Source organism: Ruditapes philippinarum, unplaced genomic scaffold (assembly GCF_026571515.1).
Source record: "Ruditapes philippinarum isolate M1 unplaced genomic scaffold, ASM2657151v2 ctg306_1_1_1_1, whole genome shotgun sequence".
NCBI classification, from domain to species: domain Eukaryota; kingdom Metazoa; phylum Mollusca; class Bivalvia; order Venerida; family Veneridae; genus Ruditapes; species Ruditapes philippinarum.
In genome coordinates, this window is record NW_026852218.1 from 316,149 (window position 1) to 339,203 (window position 23,055).

General features: G+C 35.8%; 1 protein-coding gene across 1 annotated transcript in view; it reads left to right on the forward strand.

The window, feature by feature from the left end:
• LOC132752946 (uncharacterized) overlaps nucleotides 1-23,055 on the forward strand; it is a 49,521-nt gene that overhangs the window by 23,432 nt on the left and 3,034 nt on the right. Inside the window, exon 2 of the mRNA XM_060743365.1 lies at nucleotides 17,146-22,215. Coding sequence (XP_060599348.1) covers nucleotides 17,154-22,214 — 5,061 coding nt within the window. The 5' untranslated portion in view covers nucleotides 17,146-17,153 and the 3' untranslated portion in view covers nucleotide 22,215. The remainder of the gene's footprint in view (nucleotides 1-17,145; nucleotides 22,216-23,055) is intronic.

Genomic DNA, 23,055 nt, shown 5'->3' on the forward strand with positions numbered 1-23,055 from the left:
CTTGGAAAAAGGCAAGACATGTAAAATCATAAATTCCCAAGGAAATCCATCTTTACCAAACCCAAATCATTCAATTAGGTCGCGAAAACGTGTCAAATTAACTCAATTGTGTTTTCATCTCTCATTTCTTTCATAAAGTAAATCAAAGTAGAATTTTAAAAATATTGCAAAATAATCAGTAAAGTGAAACATTACGGTCATACCATGAAATCCAAATAAATTGAAGTATCTTTTCAAATTTCCAACCAGCGCCACCATTTGCAGGAACGATAATCAAACTCCAATCTCCTATGCAGTGATTTCCCCTTATCAGTACCGAGATCTCTGCCGTCACAAACATTAAATATTATCAATATTTTGATATTTTTTAGCTTTTTAATTCATTTTTCATTATTTAATTTGTATACTTTTGATATTTTTTGATAAGATATAACGGACATAGGTACGAAAAGTTAAAAATAAAAGAGAAAAATTCTCTTTCTGTTTTTTTTTTTACTTTTTTGTACCTACGTCCGTTATATTTTATCAAACAATTACCAAAAATATACAAAATAATAAAAAATAAATTAAAAAGCTAAAAAATATAAATATCAAAATTTTGATATTTATTTCAATGTTTGTGATGGCAGAGATCTCTGTACCGATAAGGGGAGATCACTGCGTAGGAGATTGCAAACTCCACCTCCCTTTACAGATTGTATTGATAAAGGGAGATCACTGCGTAGAAGATTGCAAACTCCCGCAGCGGTTGCTTCCCCTGATCAATACAGTGTAAAATAGCAAAGCGTGACGTAACCGCTGTGAGGAGTTTGAGAATATTGACAACAACGTATCCGCAAAAATTACTTCCCCTGATCAGCGTTATTTTATAAACGGTGATTTGACGGTTATCAATTCATTCATAAAGAACTAATAATTATAATAAAACAACAGCAAAAAAAAAAAAGATGAGTGGTCATCGATTTTTTTTATGCCCCCGAAGGGAGCAAACTCCCCGCAGCGGTAACTTCTCCTAAAAAGTACAGTAACCACTGCCACCACAAGTAAATTGGTCGTTAGAGAGCCGAATATATTTTTTTTCACTTTTAATTTTAAAATAGAATACTTTATATCATTTTAGTTTTCTTTCCTTAATGTACAAGAATGTAAAAAAATATACGTATAAAAATTGTTTTGTAAACATAACGAAAGATATTTTCACTGACACCATACATATAGCAAACATGACTCAAGTGAGACAGTTATTGAACGATTGCGCAAAATAATTTGATCCGGTTGTTGTTTTAAAGTGTAAACAAATTGAGTGTTTTGAAAATATTTTATCTGGTAAGGATGTAATTATTAATCTGCCAGTTGAATATGGGATCATTGGCGTACTGAAACTGGCCGCCATGTTTTTGTCACATGATACAACTATTGTCACGTGATTTCAGTGGTTAAAGTAGCAAAGCGTGACGTAACCGCTGTGAGGAGTTTTCGAAGGGAGGCATAATATAATCGCACCGTCTGTCCGTCCGTACAAACCTAGAGGTACTTGTGTGACTTGGAGAAGCCTTGTGTGACTAAAATGGCCAAACAGACTAAAATGGCCAAAAAGAACAAGGAAAAGTCACATAAGTACCATTTTGTGAGTACGTCCGTCCGTCTGTGCGTCCCACTTAATTCGTGTCCGGTATGTAACTTTGTCATACATTGAGGGATTTTGAAATAACTTGGCACAAATGTCTACCACATCAAGACGATGTGTCGCGTCCAAAAACCACGTCCCTACCTGAAAGGTCAAGGTCACGCTATCATTTTGAAGTTTCATATTATCGAAATTAGAGTACACACATTCGTGTCCGGCCTGTAACTTTGTCATGCATTGAATGATTTTAAAATAACTAGGCATAAATGTCTACCACATTAAGACGATGTGTCGCGTCCAAGAATTACGTCCCTACCTCCAAGGTCAAGGTCACACTATCATTTTGAAGTTTCACATTATCACAATTAGAGTAAAAAGGTACACACATCCCTGTCCGGACTGTAACTTTGTCATGAATCGAATGATTTTAAAATAACTAGGCATAAATGTATACCACATCAAGACGATGTGTGGCGTCCAAGAATTACGTCTCTACATCAAAGGTCAAAGTCACACAAATATCTTGAAGTTTCACATTATCACAATTAGAATTAATAGGTACATACAATCGTGTCCGGGCTGTCACTTTGTCATGCATCGAAGAATTTTAGAATGAACTTGGCATAAATGTCATGACCATGGTAACCTTCCGTTGTCCTTTATTTTATACCATATGGGTTTCCCTCAAAGAAATATCTATTTTTTTTGTAAAATCTAGTAAAAATTTTATGATTTTTCCAAATGTGAAATAAAAAAGATGTGAGTAGATTTAAGTGAAATTTTCTTGTCCAGGCTATTTAATTTTTATTATATTTTCCAAAGAAATCTTTAAAACTTATTATGTATAGAATAGAGTATGACCGTAAGGGCATATTTGCTCCAAATGAACGATATTTTAGACATTTTTATGGGGTATAAAATTAGCATATTCTGTTTCTTTCTTATACTAAGAGCGCATGTATAGTGTCATTTATATAGCATTTGGCACTAAAAGAAAACACATAAAAACCATTGAAATATGTTTTTATTCTAAAAAAAGTTAATTCATAAACAATAATGTGCTGACCTTGTATACATGTAAACAGTGATCGCCGACAGCCCAAACCTTGTCGTAGAACTTTCTTTTCAAATTCGACATATGGATACGTCAAAGGAATGCGCAGGTCAAGTTCGAATTTGGCCAAGGTTCGATGATTTCTGGCAGAGTTATGCCCCTTTTACTTTGAGAAAAATAAGAAATTTTCAGTTTCCGTTCATTATCTCTCCAACCGTAGTACACATTCTATTCAAATTTGACATATGGGTACGTCAAAGGAATGCGCAGGTCAAGTTTTAATTTTGTCATGGTTGGACGATTTTTGACAGATTTACGCCCCTTCAACTTTGAAAAAAAAACTTTCAGTTTCCGTTCATTATCTGCCCAACAAAATTGAGATATGGATACATCAAAGGAATGCGCAGGTCAAGTAAGAATTTGGTCATGGTTCAATTTTGGCTGAGTTATGCAAGGGAACTTTTCAGTTTCCGTTCATTATCTCCCCAACAGTTGTACATATTCAACCCAAATTTAATACATGTATATGGATATGTCATAGAAATATGCTGGTGAAGTTCGAATTTGGTCATGGTTTGATGATTTCTGACAGTTATCCCTCTTGAACTTTGAAAATGTTTTAATTAGTTTCCGTTCATTATTTCCCCAACAGGTATACACATTCAACTCAAATTTGACATAAGAATAAGCAGGCCAAGTTTTTATTTGGTCATGGTTAGATCACAGGCACGAGTATCGGACCTGGGAAGAAAAAATATGACCAGATTGATAAAAAAGAAACCTGTGTTCATCTTAAAAGTGTAAAAAAAAAACAACAAAAAAAAAGTAAATAATGACCCCCGTTAAAAATATACTATAAGTTAACTCTTAACTTTTAAGATGAACACAGGTTTCTTTTTATCAATCTAGTCATATTTTTTCTTCCCATGTCCGATACTCGTGCCTGTGGGTTAGATGATTTACGACAAAGTTATCTCTTTTTAACGTTGGACCGGAAGAAATATTGAAATTTTTAGTTTCCGCACTGTTACTTTTGTGGAAATGCATGTATTTATTATATCGGCTACAAATATGCAATTAAAGGTTAACACTCGATATTTTCATGGCCTTGAACTGTGTATATACACGGGGGAGAAACCCAAACAAACAAGATGGTGGATGCAGCCAAAAAGTAGGGTTTTCCCTTTTTAGCTCACCTGAGCATGCTCAGGGTGAGCTTTTAGGATCACTGATTGTCCGTCGTCCGTCGTCCGTTTACATTTAGTTGTTAATACTCTAGCGGTCGCATTTTTGCCTCAATCATCATCAAACTTGGTCAGGATGCTTATCTAGTTGATAGCTCGGATGAGTTCGAACATGGGTCATCTCGGATGAAAAACTAGGTCACAAGAGCTAAAAATAGAAAAACCTTGTTAACACTCTAGAGGTCACATTTTTGCCTCAATCATCATCAAACTTGGTCAGGATGTTTGTCTAGGTGATAGCTCGGATGATTTCGAACATGGGTCATCTCGGATGAAAAACTAGGTCACCGGAGCTAAAAATAGAAAAACCTTGTTAACACTCTAGCGGTCACATTTTTGCATCAATCATCATCAAACTTGGTCAGGATGCTTGTCTAGGTGATAGCTCAGATGAGTTCGAACATGGGTCATCTCGGATGAAAAACTAGGTCACCGGAGCTAAAAATAGAAAAACCTTGTTAACAATCCAGCGTTCACATTTTTGCCTCAATCATCATCAAACTTGGTCAGGATGCTTATCTAGTTGATAGCTCGGATGATTTCGAACATGGGTCATCTCGGATGAAGAACTAGGTCACAAGAGCTAAAAATAGAAAAACCTTGTTAACACTCTAGCGGTCACATTTTTGCCTCAATCATCATCAAACTTGGTCAGGATGTTTGTCTAGGTGATAGCTCGGATGAGTTCGAACATGGGTCATCTCGGATGAAAAAGTAGGTCACCGGAGCTAAAAATAGAAAAACCTTGTTAACACTCTAGCGGTCACATTTTTGCATCAATCATCATCAAACTTGGTCAAGATGCTTGTCTAGGTGATAGCTCGGATGAGTTCGAACATGGGTCATCTCGGATGAAAAACTAGGTCACCGGAGCTAAAAATAGAAAAACCTTGTTAACACTCCAGCGGTCACATTTTTGCCTCAATCATCATCAAACTTGGTCAGGATGCTTATCTAGTTGATAGCTCGGATGAGTTTGAACATGGGTCATCTCGGATGAAGAACTAGGTCACAAGAGCTAAAAATAGAAAAACCTTGTTAACACTCTAGCGGTCACATTTTTGCCTCAATCATCATCAAACTTGGTCAGGATGCTTGTCTAGGTGATAGCTTGGATGAGTTCGAACATGGGTCAACTCAGATGAAAAACTAGGTCACAGGAGCTTAAAATAGAAAAATCTTGTTTACACTCTAGCGGTCACATTTTTGACACAAGTTGTCATCAAACTTGATCAGGATGCTTGTCTAGGTACTTGCTCGGATGAGTTCGAACATGGGTCATCTCGGATGAAAAACTAGGTCACAGGAGCTAAAAATAGAAAAAACACGCTAGAGGTCAAAATTTTGACTCAATTGTCATCAAACTTGGTCAAGAAACTTGTCAAGGTCATTGCTGGGATAAAATCGAACATGGGTCATCTCGGATGAAAAACTAGGTCACAGGAGCTAAAAATAGAAAAATCTTGTTAACACTCTAGTGGCTACTGTTGTGATCCAAATATTCTGTAAATTGGCCTGAAAGTTTGTTTTGATGACTTCTAAGTCAAGTTCGAACATGGGTAATCTTGGATGAAAAACTAGGTCACACCGCCCAAATATGGAAAAACCTTGTTAACATTCTAGTGGTCACATTTTCGACTCAAGTATCATCAAACTTGGTCCGGATGCTTGTTTAGGTAATTGCTCGGATGAGTTCGAAATCGAATGTGAAACTAGGTCACCGGAGCTAAAAATAAAAAAATCTTGTTAACACTCTAGTTGCTACTGTTTTGATCCAAATATCCTGGAAATTGGTCTGAAAGTTTGTTTTGATGATTTCTAGGTTTGAATATGGGTCACCTGGGTAAAAAACTAGGTCACACTGCTCAAATATGGATAATCCTAGTGGTCACATTTTTGACTCACCTTTCATGAGACTTGGTCAGAATGCTTGTCTAGGTAATTGTTTGGATGAGTTTGATGGGTCAGGTGAGCGATCTAGGGCCATCGTGGCCCTCTTGTTTCTCTGAAATTCTTGATGCTCCAATGTTAAGGTACATATAATAACCTATCCATAATTTTCCTGACACACAGGATTTTATTTCATGATGTTTCATCCCGTACTTCATCTGAAATGCGCGTCACCAGATTCGAAGCGAGAGAACTTTCGACCGGTTTGACCGTGGTAACGTACGGCTTCTTCTCTTATATACACTTTCTTCTACATATACGTATATTAACTGAAGCCACTGACTTTAAAGATTTGTACGATGTCGTCAAGTAAGCATCCTTGCCCATTCTGGCTAGATTTACCGTCTCGGGACAATTTCCGGAAACGATAACGTATGGCGCACAAAAATCAATGATAACGTACGGCGCATTTTTCTAGCTTCTTCAGTCTGCTGACAATGAATTATTTGTATGTAGGAAATGATAGATATCTTAAAAAAAGGTGTTTGTCAGTTCATACGTTATTAAACAATGCTGCACCATCGGGTATAAATAGGGTATAGATAACTTTCTAGCTGCATGGTGACATAAAAGATATTCGTTGTAAATATATCAATTAAGTTTGAGAATATTTTTGTATAAAATGCAGAATGCAAAAAAAAACCCTCCACTTTCATGAAACATTTGTGTAGTGTTGTCTTCACATTAAATTTTCCCCTTATCAGATTCAGCAGAGCATAAACGTTAAAAAGCTTGATATATTTTCTTTTCCAAAGAAAATGTATAAAATCATTTCTAACAAATTTCTGATAAGGAATTCTTAATATTTGAACAGCGTCAAACATAAACAAAACGAAAAGTGATTGCGACTGGCTTACATGCAGATGAGAGGAGCCTGTGTTTATTCAATCTGGTCGCTCATTGAGAGAAAAAATACATTAATACAGAGACTAATGAATGAGTGTAGGTTCTATATTGAATGAGTTAGAAAATTATGTAATGCGAAAAAGTTCAATAAATTTAGTAAATGTTTATTTGACGGGCCGTTAATATTGAAACGCTACACCATTTAGCGTGACGTTCTGTCACGTTGTTGTCAGATATATTTGCACGACCTAGCCATACAGTTTTTTTATTATTATAAATGAAAGGAACGTCATAATTTGATCAAAACAATTATATGCAATTCATGAATTTGCCTATCATATGCTGGCGTTTTTGAAAACAATATCTTAAAGGTATCAGCAATAAAAGAGTGACATTGAAATTTGCTTATTAATTTCTAGTGGTTAACATTTTATCGACCATGAAATATAAAGTTTCTAATCGGATTTGGATTTCGATGTTTTTATCCATGCCGGAAAATCCGTCTGAAACGCAAGACCGCTCATGCGCTCAGATAACGTCATATTATCTCATTGAAAGAACGGCTGTAAAAATGACTACGCTACTATGAAAATAGTATTTACGAAATATATGTAAGCGTTCACCCGTGCTGTTCTACAGAAATTAGAAACTTCGACGGAAGGATAGCGACCAGAGAATATTTCTTGTTTCCGTAGAGCATCTACATATGATTACTTAGTGTCAAGCTTTATTTGGCTTCATTAAAATTTACTTTATTTCGTCACTTTATCTGTCTATTTTTTCGAACGCGATTCTATGAAGCACTATGAAAAATAGAAGGCTGCTATGAACGGACTTTGATATAGTATATTGACTTTTGTTCTGCTATGGAAATTAATACAAATATTATTTTGTGTCCAACTTTATTTGTCATCCAATAAAAGCGCTGTATTTCTTAAAAATTCTGTGCGTTAATTTTCATAGAATATCAAAAGACAATACTATATCGAATTCCGTTCATAGTCGACTTCTATTTTTCATAGTCGCATAGTGCCGTAATAACGTGCCGAAAAAGCTTGACACTAACTAATTTCTATAGAAAAGCACGGATGAGCACTAACATATACTTAGTGTCCAACTTTATTTGTCATCCAATGAAAACGCTGTATTTCTGTGCGTTAATTTTCATAGATGAACAAAAGCCGATACTATATCGAATTCGGTCCATAGTCGACTTCTATTTTTCATAGTACTTCATATAGCGGCATAGTGACTTAATATAGTGAGTGATTATGAGGCCAAATAAAGTTTGACACTAAATATGTTAGTATTCATCCGTGCTGTTCTACAGAAATTAGAAAAATTCTCCTGTCGCTATCGCTCCCGTCGAAGTTGAACAGCACGGATGAACACTAACATATACATAATGTTGAATTTCTCTATTTGGTTCTGTACATTCTCTTATATCTGGTAAACATAACTTTTCTATTATATAGACAATCAATTAAGAAGAAGAAAATGCGCCGTACGTATTGATATTTTGTGCACCATACGTTATCATTTCCGGAAAATGCCCCGATATTAATATTTTCAGCGGTTATTGTAGTCAGAATGGGCATGAATGCTTAGATGACGACATAATTATCACAACTTTTTAAAGTCAGTGATTTCAGTTAATATACATATATGTAAACAAAACAGTGAATTTGAGAGAAGAAGCCGTACGTTACCACGATCAAACCGGAGGAAGATTCTCTCGCTTCGAATCTGGTGACGCGCATTTCAGACAAAGTATGGGACAAAACATCATGAAATTAAATGTGTGTGCCAGGAAAATTGTGGAGAAGGTTATTATATGTACCTGAACATTAGAGCATCAAGAATTTCAGAGAAAAAAGGGAAAAACCTACTTTTTGGCTGCATCCGCCATCTTGTTTGTTTGGGTAACGAACGGCGTGATTCTCCCCCGTGATATAAATGGTTTGTATTAACGGGCTTTGAACTTAGAATGAAAAAAAAAATTGTGCAAACAAATTTGGAACTAAATATTACTTAAATTTATATCATTTGAAATTTTGGTTGCATGCGCCAGGCGATGCATTTTGTTTAAAACCTTGTTTTATGGCATGTTTCTTGTCTTGTTAGCAATTACACCTTTAAGGTCAGTTCCATAGTTTTTGCTAAAATTCGCACATAATTTAATTACTTTGTTATTCGTACATAAACCTTTGGGGAAAAGCATTCAAGCATGTTAAACTGATCGAATTTGGCCATGACCTTTATATGACGCAATTGTATGTTTGGCTAAAACGGACTAATTTTATTCATATTTGGAAAAAAAAAACAAGACGAACAATCCAACTATGACTTAAGAGTTGAACATGACATAAAACGCAGTGTTCAATCTAGAACAAATTCCCAGGGGGCCCTTCGGGCCCATAAACTTTTCAAAAGGGGGTCATTTGAGAAAAAAGGGGGCCCACACTTAAAATGAACATCAAATTCAAATAAGCTATTGTATCTTTTAAGTTACTTGTTCACGTACCATATTTAGACCAAAAACGGTTGCAAAATTCCAAAACAACTCAACTAAAAAAAATGACATTAGCGTTGATACAGGCTCAAATTTAAGAACTGATTGGTAAAGAAACGCGATGACATAATGTTCAAAGAAAAATATGAATCTTATTTTAATGTTACCAGCGATATTTGACAATAATGTTCAGTTTTTTAATCAGCGCCCGATATATAAAGGAAAATCATATTTTGAAATTAGCTTTGTTTATGAAAAATATAAACTTACAATAGTCGCTAAAAAATTTACTCTTCTCAATATATCCAAGCGAAAAACAAAGTGTCAACAGGTGCTAAGACAATGTATATTGACATACCGGTACCTTTGATCTTTTGTCAGGGCAGCAGTTCTTACGTCACGCTTAAGATGTCTGTATTGATTAATGATATGCACAATGTTTTAGCGCCGACCAGCAAAAGACCAATCAAAGTTAATTTACTTAATTGTCAGACACTCCCTAGCCAATCGTGTTTGATTGCTCCATCTTTAAGACATTTTTAATTGGATGAAGGCGTGTTCGTATTAATTTATGCACACTTCTATAATTAACTCGCATTTTCACATACATATATATTTTTTTCCTTTGGAAAGTTATTACATATTTATTTGTTTTGACTGTGAAAAAACTATAACTACACGCACGTATTGGATTATCTGTGACGATTTGTTTTGCTTATAAAAACTGTGACTCAAAAGTAAGTAATAGTTACGGTACGGACAGGTCTACATAGTATTTTCAGACGCGGACCGAGAGAGCGTAGCGATAAAGGTTTTAAATGGGTTACCGAGTGCGGAACTATCTTACCAACATGCTCTTGTTTTTCAATACAAACTTCAGTTTTGAATTCAGTATTTATTAATATTATTCACAAGAAACTTCTTTTATGTACTTAATCAGGTTTAAGAAAGCATTCTAATGTCATTTAGGGCATTTTCTATGAGTGCGCCCATCGGGCCCACAGTTGATTTTGTTTTGCGCCGGCGGCCTTTTCAGGGGTCAATGGCGCAATGGCGCGCTCTAGATTGAACACTGAAAATGTCAAATTAGAATGATTGAATTTTCTTAAAATTGCCCTAAGCTTTATAATAATATGGAAATTTGATTCATTCTCGGGACAAAACAACACTTGTGATTGGTATTTGATCTAGACCATGTAAAGACTTTAACCTTGAAGATCAAATATGAATATTTATTTTGATATTAGTATTACAGGTGTTTAAAAATTCTAATTAATGAAGCCTTGGCTTGTTATTTTACTACCAACTTGCAACATTATTCTAAGGAAATTTGCCAGCAAATCATCAAGAATATACATATATACGTATATCGTATGCTGATTTTATCGTATACGTGTCTAAACACGATTAATACCCCGAAACGAAGTTTTTTTTTTGTTGTTTTTTTTTATTTTATTTTTTTTTTTTTTTGGGGGGGGGGGGGGGGTTAGGAGTCAATCTGTGGTCGGTCGGTCCAGCGTCCCTGTCCGGAGCACAACTTGAAGAATAATGGTTGGAATTCAAAACAACTTCATACAATGGTCAAGCACAATAAGGGGAATAGCAGTGCACAAGAACCATAACTCAATCTAAAGTAATAACATAGTTGTTGCCCTTTGTTTCTTTTCCATTGCTTTTTTTTTGTCCGGAGCATAACTTGAAGACTAATTTTTGTAATTCAATACAACTTCATACTATGATCAAGCACATTGGGAGGAAATGCAGTGCACAAGAACCATTACTCTATCTTCACCAATTACAGAGTTATTGCCCTTTGATACTTTTCCTTGTCCGGAGCATAACTTGAAAAGTACTAGTTGGAATTCAAAACAACTTCATACAATAGTCAAGCTCAATAAGAGGAAGTGCACTGCACAATAACCATAACTCTGTCCAGAGTAATTTTAGAGTTATTGCCCTTTGTTACTTTTCCATTGCTTTTTTTGTCCTGAGCATAACTTGAAAAGTACTAGTTGGAATTCAAAACAACTTCATACAATGGTCAAGCTCAATAAGAGGAAGTGCACTGCACAATAGCCATAACTCTGTCCACAGTAATTATAGAGTTATTGCCCTTTGTTACTTTTCCATTGCTTTTTTTCTTGTCCGGGGCATAACTTGAACAGCACTAGTTGGATTTCAATACAATTTAAGAGTTTTTCCCTTTGTTACTTTTTATTGTCCAGTGCATAAATTGAAAATTAATGGTTGGAATTCAATGAAACTTCATACAATGGTCAAGGGCAGTGAAATGAAGTGCAGTGCACAAGAACCATAACTATTTGGACAAATTACAGTTATTGTCCTTTATTACCTTTTTTGTCCAGTGCTTAACTTGAAAACTAGTATTTGGAATTCAATACAACTTCATACAATGGTCAAGCGCAATGAGAGGAAGTGCAGTGCACAATAACCATAACTCCATCTTCAGTATTTGTAGAGTTATTGCCCTTTGTTCCTTTTCTTTGTCCGGTGCATAACTAAAAACTAATGTTTAGAATTCAATGTAACTTCATACAATGGTCAAGCGCAATGAGAGGAAGTGCAGTGCTCAAGAAGCGTGATTCTTTCTGGACTTATTACAGAGTAATTCAATAAAACTTCATTCAATGGTCAACCTCATTGAAAGGAAATGCAACATACAAGAACCACAACTATCTTTAATTGCCCAAAACCATAACTCTATTTCAATTCTTTTGCCAGGTATTTTGTTACACTTTATAGTAACTTCCTTATTTCCGAAGCAGTCTTGCGGGGGTAGTAATCACATTTAGTGATAGTTTTAGTTTGATTTTAAAGTAATAATGAAGGTGTGACAATCTTAAAGATAGTGGCTTATTAATTACTTGAGTAGGAATAAGCCTTTGTAGAAATATTGTCCATATCGAGAAGATTAGTTCTCTGTATCATTAAGGTCAAAGTCAACGTGACACTGTATGTAAAATCCTTCACAATTAATAGCGTGATAAAAAAACTTAAGAAGTCTTAAGTTTGGGATAGGGCCTATTCCTTGAATTGATTTTAAGGTAATGGCGAGATGAATGGCCACATGAATGGGACACCATATTAAACCATTGTCAGATCGAAAAAAAGTTTACGTTTGTTATTGTTAGAAGGGACATTGATCTCGCCCAGTAGTAGAGGTAAAAGGTTAATGTCCATGTGAAACTTTGTGTAAAACCCTCGACTGATAAATAGCTTGAGAAGACAGTAATAAGCATAATTTTATTTAACTCTGTAAGGACATTGCAGGTTTTTGTGTGTGTTCCAAGGTACACAGAAGCTTGTCCAGACTACTGGACTACTCCTCAGCAACTGCATCCAAACTTTAGAGAAATGATCAGTACCAAGTCTTGTTGTGCATAATGTCGGAATTTTCTGCTTCAGTGATTTTTGTCAGAGTCATGGGCCTTTTATGATTTTTATGGCCCCTACGAAGAAGTGGGGGTATATTGTTTTCCTATTGTCGGTCGATCTGTCTGTCCGTCGGTAGACCATATGGCTTCCGCTGATTATCTTAAAAAATATATATCACAAAGTTTTCATATTTCACATACAGATTGGTCAAAACAAGGAGATGACACATGGAGATGTCGTCTCTAGGTTAAAGGTCAAGGTCACAGGGCCTTAAATGTCAGTATGATTTCCGCTCATTATCTTGAAAATTCTATATCACAAAGTCTTCATATATCTGATATGCTGATTGGTCGTAACTAGTGAATGACCCCTATTGATTTTGGGGTCAGTAGGTCAACGGTCAAGGTCACAGGGGCCTTAGATTTCATAATGGTTTCCGCTCATTATCTTGAAAAATATTTATCACAAAGTCTTCATATTTCACATATTGATTAGTCATATGTAGTAGATGACCCCAATTGATTTCGGGGTCACTAGTTCAAAGGTCAAGTTCACAGCGGCCTCTAATGTCAGAATGGTTTCAACTCATTATCTTGAAAACTATTTATCACCAAGTCTTTGTATTTCACATATTGATTGGTTATAACTAGAACCCATATCAATTTTGGAGTCTTTTAGGTCAAAATTAAAGGTCACAGGTAGCTTAAATGCCAGGATGGTTTCCACTCATTATCTTCAAAACCACTTGTTATCAAGTCTTTGTGTTTCACATTTTAATTGATCACCACTTAAAGATGATTTTGAGGTCACTAGATCAAAGGTCAAGGTCACAATAACCTTGAATGTAAAAATGGTTTTCGCTTATTCTCTTGAGATCAATTGGTACCAAGTCTTTATATTTCACGTATTCATAATTGATTGGCCATAACTAGTAGATGACCTTTCATGAGAACCCCCCCCCCCCCCCTACGAAGAAGACTGGGTATATTCTTTTGCTAATGTCGGTCTGTCTTGCGGTAAAGTACATGGTTTCTGTTGATTATCTTGAAAAGTTTTATTCACAAAGTTTTCATATTTCGTATAGTGATAAGTCATAACTAGTAGATGACACTTTTTGATTTTGGGGTCACTAGGTCAAAGGTCAAGGTCACAGGTGCCTTAAATGTCAGAATAGTTTCTGCTTATTATCTAGGTTACTATTTATCATAACGTCTTCATATTTCATATATTGATTGGTCATAACTAGTAGATGACCCCTATTGATTTAAGGGTCACTAGGTCAAAGGTCAAGGTTATAGGGACCTTATATGTCAGAAGGGTTTCAGCTGATTATCTTGAAATGTATTCATCACAAAGTCTTCATATTTCACGTATATATTGTTTATAACTATTAGATGCCCCCTATTGATTTTGGGGTCACCTGGTCAAAGGTCAAGGTCACGGGGGCCTCAAATGTCAGAATGGTTTCAGCTCATTATCTTGGTTACAATTCATTGCAAAGTCTTCATATATCACATATTGATTGGTCATAACTAGTAGATGACCCCTATTGATTTGGGGGTCACTAGGTTAAAGGTCAAAGTCATAGGGGCTTTGAATGGTAATATGATTTCCGCTTATTATCTTGGTTACTATTTATCACAAAGTCTTCATATACTACAAAATCTTTCGATAAATTCAATGGACCAGACTATGGACAGCTATGAACGAAGCTATCCGATTATGTGGCCCCAGCTTTGCCGTGTGCAAAATAAGCAGTGCTTTTAAGTTTGGGAACCACATAATCGGATAGCTTCGTTCATAGCCGTCTGGTCCATTGAATTTATCGAAAGATTTTGTAGTTGGAGGAAAACGGCGATAATCTTGATGTTTATTTCGGCTGTTGCGTTGTTTATATTACCGTTGAAGTTTAAAATTGACCATCATCGTGAAGAATTATATCTTCTGTGTCGATGAACCAAAGGATTATGTGAAAATATTGGAAATGGAATAAAATACATGGTGATTATGACGGTAGGGGTGCGGATTTTTTCCGGCGAACATTTTTATCTTGTGTATTATTATAGATGTTGAAATATGATTTTTTTTCAAAACGGCTTATATTAAGTTTTTTTGATATATATGATCAGTACATGTGCTGGGATTGACAAATATGCATTTTATTTGGATTTTTAAGGCGTTTTGAGCTCCAAACCCCAAGTGTCTGTGCATGTAATGGCCGGGGCATATAGTGTTACCCTGTTCCGTCCTTCCGTCATTCTGTCATTCCGTCATCATCAGTTTCCGTTCATTATCTTAAGAACGGTTGCACACATTCAACTCAAATTTGACATATGGATATGTCGTGAGAAAATACAGGTCAAGTTCGAATTTGGTCATGGTTCGATGATTTTTGGCAGAGTTATGCCCCTTTTACTTAGAAAATAATATAAAATTTTAAGTTTCCGTTAATTATCTCCCCAACAGTACAACATATTCAACTCAAACTTGACATATGGATATGTAATGAGAAAATACAGATCAAGTTCGAATTTGGTCATGGTTCGATGATTTTTGGCAGAGTTATGCCCCTTTTACTTTGAAAACAATATGAAATTTTCAGTTTCCGTTCATTATCTCCCCAACGGTACAACACATTCAACTCAAACTTGACATATGGGCACGTCAACGGAATGCACAGGTCAAGTTCAAATTTGGTCATTGTTCAATGATTTTTGGCAGAGTGATGCCCCTTTCACTTAGAAAATAATATGAAATTTTCAGTTTCCGTTTATTATCTCCCCAACGGTACAACACATTCAACTCAAATTTGACATATGGATATGTTTTTGGAATGCCCAGGCCATGTTCGAATTTGGTCATGGTTCAATGATTTTTGGCTGAGTAATGCCCCTTTCACTTTGAAAATAATATGAAATTTACAGTTTCTGTTCATTATCTACCCAACAGTGTTACATATTCAACTCAAATTTGACATATGGATATGTCAAAGGAATGGGCAGGTCAAGTTGGAATTTGGTCATGGTTTGATGATTTTTTGGCAGAGTTATGTCCCTTTCACTTTGAAAATAATATAGATACATCTTAGGAATAAGCAGTTTTGAAGTTTGAATTTGGTCGTGGTCCGATGATTTTGGACAAACTTATCTTTCCTGAATGTTGGAAACATTTTGAACTTTCAGTTTCAGCACTCATACTTTTGTGGAAATGTATGTAGCCATTATTTTGGCTACAAATATGCAATATGCTATTTTCAAAAGGTTAAGACTAAATATTTTCAGTGCCTTGAACATTGTATGAAAATGGTTTGTGTTAACATTGAAAAGTTTTAAGGGCTTTGAACTTAAAATGAAAAAAATAATTTGTGCAAACAAATTTGGAACTAAATATTATAACATCTGAAATTTTGGCTGCATGCGGGGGCATCCGTGGCATGATGACACATTTCTAGTTTTCATAATTGAACACTTCCATGTAACCATTTGTGGCAAGTTTCTATAACAAAATTACCAATAATGTGAGTCAAGGGCTAGAAAGGGGGGGCACATGTGTCGTTTGACATTTCTTGTTTGATTTTGGGGTCACAGGTCAAGGCCACAGGTAATCTCAAATATAAAAGTCGTTTCCGATTAATAACTTTTGAATGGCAAGTCTCACAAATGTCAAAGTTAGTTGAACACTTCCATGTTCCTATTTTTGGCATGTTTCTGTAACAAAAATTTCAACATTATAAGTCAAGGGCTAGAATGTGGGGCATATGTGTCGTTCGATATTTTTTGTTATTTTGTACCTTCAGTACCAAGGCTAGTTTCGCATATCCTCGGCATTTTGGCAGATGTATGGCCGTTCAATGATTTTAATTTTTAAAGTTTGTTCGGACTACTGCTCTTATACCACTGAGGCAATTTTAATGAAACTTTACAGAATTGATTGGTAAATCAAGTACTTAGGCATATTGCACGTGTTTATTCACTTGAATGATTTTTGACCGAGTTGCCCATGAATAAAAAAAGGTAACAAGTTTGTCTCATACTCCTCTTATACCACGTATGCAATTTCAATGAATTTTACAGGACTGATCAAGTATTTGCGCATATTACACGCGTTAAATGAGAAAATAATATTCACTTTGAACTTTGCGATATAAAAAAATCTTGTGAATTGCATATTTGCAAGTAAATACATTAAAGCGGCGTTTATTTGTATACAGATGTACATATTATAACACTGTTCTGTGGGAGTGTTTCTTAAAGAATTTTAAAAGAATTTGTAATTAAATTCCATGTTTAACATTGCACTAACAAAATGCTTAATATATAGTTGCCGTAAAACTTGTTTCAAAGGTTGTCATAAATTACTATGTTAAACTTAGTTTAATAGATATGAATTTACATTGTTATAACGTTATAACACATGTACGTACCCCTTAAACATACTGCTTCTTTTTACTGTCCTTTAAATGGTTTGAAGATTGTATCCGTGCTTTTTGTATTTATCTTATATATGTTTTCTTCAGAATCAAGGATGTCGGTGATAATTCGACTTCAGGGATTGTCGTGGTCTGCAAGTGCGATGGATATACGAAATTTCTTCAAAGGCCTTAGTATTCCTCCTGGGGGTGTGCGTATTATTGGTGGAGACAATGGGGATGCCTTTATAGCATTTTCAACGGACGAGGATGCCCGACAGGCAATGATGCTTACTAATAAACCACTTAACGATAGCCCAGTACAATTATTTTTGAGTAGTAAAACTGAAATGCAGAATACAATCTCGCAAGCGAAGGATAAATCCACAAGCGTTACTTTAACAGATGCAACGCCAATGAATAATGAAACTACGTTAAGTCAACAAATACCTTCAGTTCAACAAATATCTCGTGCTTTCCCTGCTGTAGGACAAATAATGGGAACATTGGGTATTCAACCGCCACAGTCCATGCATACCAATCAGCCTGGAAGTGGAAACCAACAAAGTATCACGCCTCATGGAACACTACAACAACCATCTGGAGTATTTGGTTTTATAAATAAGCAACAGCAAAACGTCCAATCGAACGTTGGCAAACAGTTTGAACATGATTTACCGGGTGAATATTCTGTTGGTGGATTTCAAGGAATAAATAAACAGTCTGAAATCAAACCAAATAACTTAGGGCAATACGGTATGGTTGGAAAATTAGAAAGTCATTTTCATACAAATGAGATGAGAAATGAGCTGCATCCAGGAAATAAGAATGCAACTACTGTTCAAAATACTTTTAGCAACCCAGGCCCTCAGAATAATTTTCATGGTGAAGTTTATTTCCCACAAAAGCTTGACATGCACGCAACTGTATCTCAAAGTCAATCATGGGAAAGTAATTTTCAACAGAAAAATCTAAATCAAAACAGTCAAAACACCCCATATGTAAACCCGTCTAGAAGCTCTAGTGGTCATGGTAATATTTTTCAAAGTGACCAAATGCACATTAATAAAAATATTGGAGGTCATGGTAAACAATTAAAAATGGAACATTTTGACAATTTACCAAATTTTGCTAATCTTGTAACTAATGCGAAAATATCTGAACACGCTAATTTTCCGCAAATTGGCAGACAAGGTGGCCCAAATATTCCACCAGGTAATGCTAACTTTCCGACAAGCAGCATGCCATTTGATCCTCATTTTCCACCTGGTAACAGATCAAATGACCCATACAATCCTCCAAGCGACGTTTATTTGAAGAATCAACCTAATCTTTCAGCTGAGTCGAGATTTTCACAAGGTGTTGTTGATAGGCAGTCAAATGTTGAGTCATCACTTCGTCAGAATTTCCCCGTTTTAAGTCCTCAAGATAATACCAAGTTGCCTGCAACAAGTCGTTCATTTGATCAAACTTTTACAAAGTCGGGAATGACAGAGACATCCGCTGTGACACCAAAGTCACGCCAATCAAGGTTTTCTCCGGCAAACATGGCAACAAAAGGTCCATCTGACTCATTGTCTCAACCAAAGGTTGCAAGTAGTCTGACTGGATCAACTATATGTAGCACTAGTGAGAAAAAAGATAAAATTGATCAAGGGAGGTGTCTCACGTCAGGTAAAAGTGCTGGGAACTTAGTTTTATCAAATAAGCAAGATGAGTTCGGTAGAAATCTTCCATTTGCTGGACGTGATAGTAAATTAAGCGATTCTTCAAGAACTCCAACGCGAGATGAGAAGTTGGAAGAGACCAGTCAAAAAGATAAGATAACTAATTCACGTTTCAGAGAATCGAACAGAACAAGTAGCCGAGAGAGAGACAGGTCGCGTGACCGATCAAATCGGCGTGATAGCCCTCGCGATAGACGAGAGAGGGACCGTGAACGACCTCGAAGGGACCGAGATGATGAAAGAAGGTCAAGAAGAGATAGAGATCGAGATAATGACAGAAAAACACGAGATCGTGACAACGAAAGATATGATAGGAGCCGAGATAGGGACCCTAGAAGAAGTCCATCAATTAATTCAATTCGAAAGACAAGAAAGAGGTCTTTGTCGCCAACGGATAAAAACAAATACGAGAAAGAAAAGAAATTCCAAACAGAAAAGTCTGAACCAGAAAAGAAAGACCAAATTGAAAAGCGCGAACCTTTAAATGTTACAGCTAAGGAAATGGCTGCAAATAAAGAAGAAAGGTCTGCAATCCCTCCCAATTATGGTATTTCCTCATTGAAAGATACAGAAAAGAAAAATAGTAATGGCATACAAGCATTATTCCCAGTTGTTCCACCATCAAAACCAAGCAAAGGCTTACTTGGTGAAGCACCAGCTGCATTGACAGGATTTGGCAATAGAAACATGGTTCAGCACGGAGGTCCTCTTTTAGATACACCTGTGGGTCATGTGACTAATGATTCAAGAATGGACGAGTTTAAACCTAAATTTGGTTTCAGAGAGGATAAAATTCTACATTCAGCTATGGATATAAGCTCTCATCCAACGGATATGTTTGGTGGTCAAAGTAGGGATGAACACCCAGAAGCATATGAATATGACAATTCACGTGAGATGTTTGGGCAGCAAAAAAGAGATCGATCGAAAAATGATGAAAATTACCGAGATCCGTATTACCTGAGAGATGATGACTTAAATAGAGACAAATACCCAGAGCGGTTTAGACATCCGCTTTTCTTTAACAGAAACCAACATGACATGAATGTACAACCAAATAAGGCGGGGTCATTTGAGCATATAGATAGGGAACATACTTTTGATGATCGTCGGCCACCAGGCTTTAAAGGAATAAATCGAAGCCAAGAAAATTTGTTCGATAACAATTTAAACCGTACACCTTTTTTTCAAAGAAATCAAGATTTCCAGGGTCGTCCTAGCCTTTTAGGTGATGGCGGAGTCCAACATGAATTTAGAGAGCGACACAGAGAAGAGTCTGAGTTTCATGAATTTCAGAGATCGGCAAATGAAATGCCAGGTCTGTTTGATGATATTCAAGACAGAAAGAGACCTGACTATCCAAGAAATGAAAGAGGTTTGCCGTTACAAAGGGGTCCTGAAAATTTGTTTCGAAATGAGCCTTCTTTTGGGCATACACGCGATACGTTTGGAAGGGATGATCAAAATGAAATTCACAGAGGTGGAAATGATCCAAATTTTTATGAAATTGGAGGTCCACATGATGAACGTTTTAATCCTGAACAAGCAGGGTTTAGAAATATCCGGCCACCATTAAGAGGACGAGGTTTTAGAGGACACGGATTTAATAACATGCGTGGAGGGTTTAATGGTCCACCAAACCGCTTCGATTCCCAAGAAGATAGAGGAAAGGGTCATTTTGAGCAGGAAAGGGGAAATCGTTTTTCAAACATTGAAGAACAACCATTGAATATTGAAAGAAGGGATTTTGACAGATTAGATAGGCATGATAATAGATCTTTCGAAAGGTACCAAGATCGGAGAAGCGGAGAAGGTAGATCAAAGGAACAAGATAGAAATGATAAAAACATTGAAAGTCATGGAGACAGATTTGAAAGAGATCGTTCTAAATATGCAGCTGGAAGGGGAAATGAAACTGGCGAAAATCGAAATAGAGATGGGAAGAGTAGTATTGATGAATCGTCTACCTCACTTGAATCAAAAGTAAACGATAAAAATCAGTATGAGACGATATCTTCTGAGAAAAATTTTGTATCTATGATAGAGCCAGAACTTATGAAGAAAAATGCGTTGTGTTCAGTTGTATTAGAAAACATTCCTGTTGAAACAACTTACAAGGATATTCGCAAACTTTTTGCAGGTTTGGAGCTGTCTAAAGATGGGATCAAGATTATAAACGACAACGAAGGGAAACGTATCGGAAAAGCATATGTAAGGTTTGGGACTCAAGAATCCTTCAAGAAAGGACTGCAGAAAGATAGAAGTAGGTTAGGAAATAAAGTCATTGTTATCAAACCTGTTCCTAGGAGAAGTTTTGATAGTGCTATTGATTCATATCTCCCACCTGATGATGACGATGACGTAACACCGGATATTGACATGTGTAATTCATTAAGCGCAACTTTAAGGGCATTGAAAGGTGAACCAGAATTAAAACTTCAAAAGAAGTCAACAGCGTCTCAAAATGACTTAGTTGTAAAGATCACACTCTTACCAGAATATGCCAAAGTTCAGAACATAAAGTCATACTTTCAAAACGATTTTAAAATTGCCAACAATGGTGAAGCGATAGTTATTGAGTCAAGCCGTTTTAAGGCATGTACTGGGTTGTGTTATGTAGAGTTTGCAGACGAAAAGTCATTCCAAAAAGCTATTGATCTGAACCGAATGTTTGAAAGAAAGACTATCAAAATAGCAAAAGGAAGTAAAAAGGATATGGATGAACTACGTGATAAAATGAAAAATAATGCACCTGTTGATAAAGACGCTAATAGTAATGTCAAAGATGCAGAAAATAAAAGTAAGGAAGTCTCAAGTTCAGATTCAAAAGCCACTAGTGCCTCTAATTCTGAACAGTCGAAACCATCATCTCCTGTAAAGTTATCTCCAGCATGTATTTGTGTTCGGGTGCAAAATATTCCAAAATCATTGAAAGTGTTTGAATTACGCAATTTATTTGAAGGAGTGGGTGTTAATGTACGAGTAGCTCAGATTTGTCATGATGCAGTTGGTAAAGCTATTGGTGAGGGTTATTTAGAATTCACTTCAAATGTAGAGGTGCAAAAATGCTTAGTTAAAAATGGAACTTTCATTAACAAAAATAAGATAACAGTTTTACCTGTAACTAAACCGGAAATGATCGAGAATATGCGTTTGCTGAGACAATCTTTACAACCAGAAACCCCGACTTCGCAAGCTGTTTTCTACTATGTGAAAGCCGAACAGTTGCCAAAGAATGTCTCTACAGGGGAAATCATGAACTTTTTCTCAGGATATAACCCTGCACCTGAATCCATCAGATTGAATATAGGTGAAAATAAAGATCAACCCAACTGCAGTACTGCTCTTGTTGGGTTTCGTTCACGTGGAGAAGCAGAGAGAGCGATAGCCGCAACAAATGGAAACATTCTAAGAAACCAGACCATTAAGCTTTCAAAAGTAGTTCTTTAAGGTAAGATGAATACATGTATACATTAATTGTATATCATTGTTTTGAGAATAAAGATAATAATGTTTATAGAAGAATTACAACAAGTATAATATGCTTATTATTTTGTTTTATGATATGATTAAGAGGGTTGGTTGTTGCCATTCATTCATAGCTTAAGTATTTCAACTTTAAAAAATTAAAACTGATATTAAAATACATGTACTGCTTTTAACTGTTATCTGTAATTAACTATGTCCAAACTAATTTCAATTTTATTTATGATTTATTTTAATCTGATCATACTCAATTTAAGGTGGTCAATGTTTATACGTATAAGTATCATGACAAAGTTTATTTTTATTACGCTCCCCGAAAAATTTCGGGGGAGCATATAGTCGGCGCCTTGTCCGTCTGTCTGTCCGTACGTTGTCTTGTCCGGAGCATAACTTGAAAACCCTTGAAGATAATTTGTTTAAACTTCAAACAGTGATAGAGGGCATTGAGGGGGAGTGCAGTGTCAAATAACCATAACTCTATTTTGCCCGGTTTTTGAATTATCCCCCTTATAGAAAAATCTTGTCCGGGACATAACTCTAAAACTATAAGAGATATCAACATGGAACTTTGTAGGTGAATAGATCTCAATGGATAGATGTGAAGTGCATAAGAACAATAACTCTTTTTTTCCTAATTTTGGAGTTATTGCCCTTTGTTAATTTTAACACTTTGAACTTTGTCCGGAACATAACTCTAAAATTATAAGAGATATCAAGATGAAATATTGTAGGTAGATAGATCTCATTGAGTAGAAGTGCAGTGCAAAAGAACCGTAACTCTGTTTAGCCTCATTTTTTAATTATC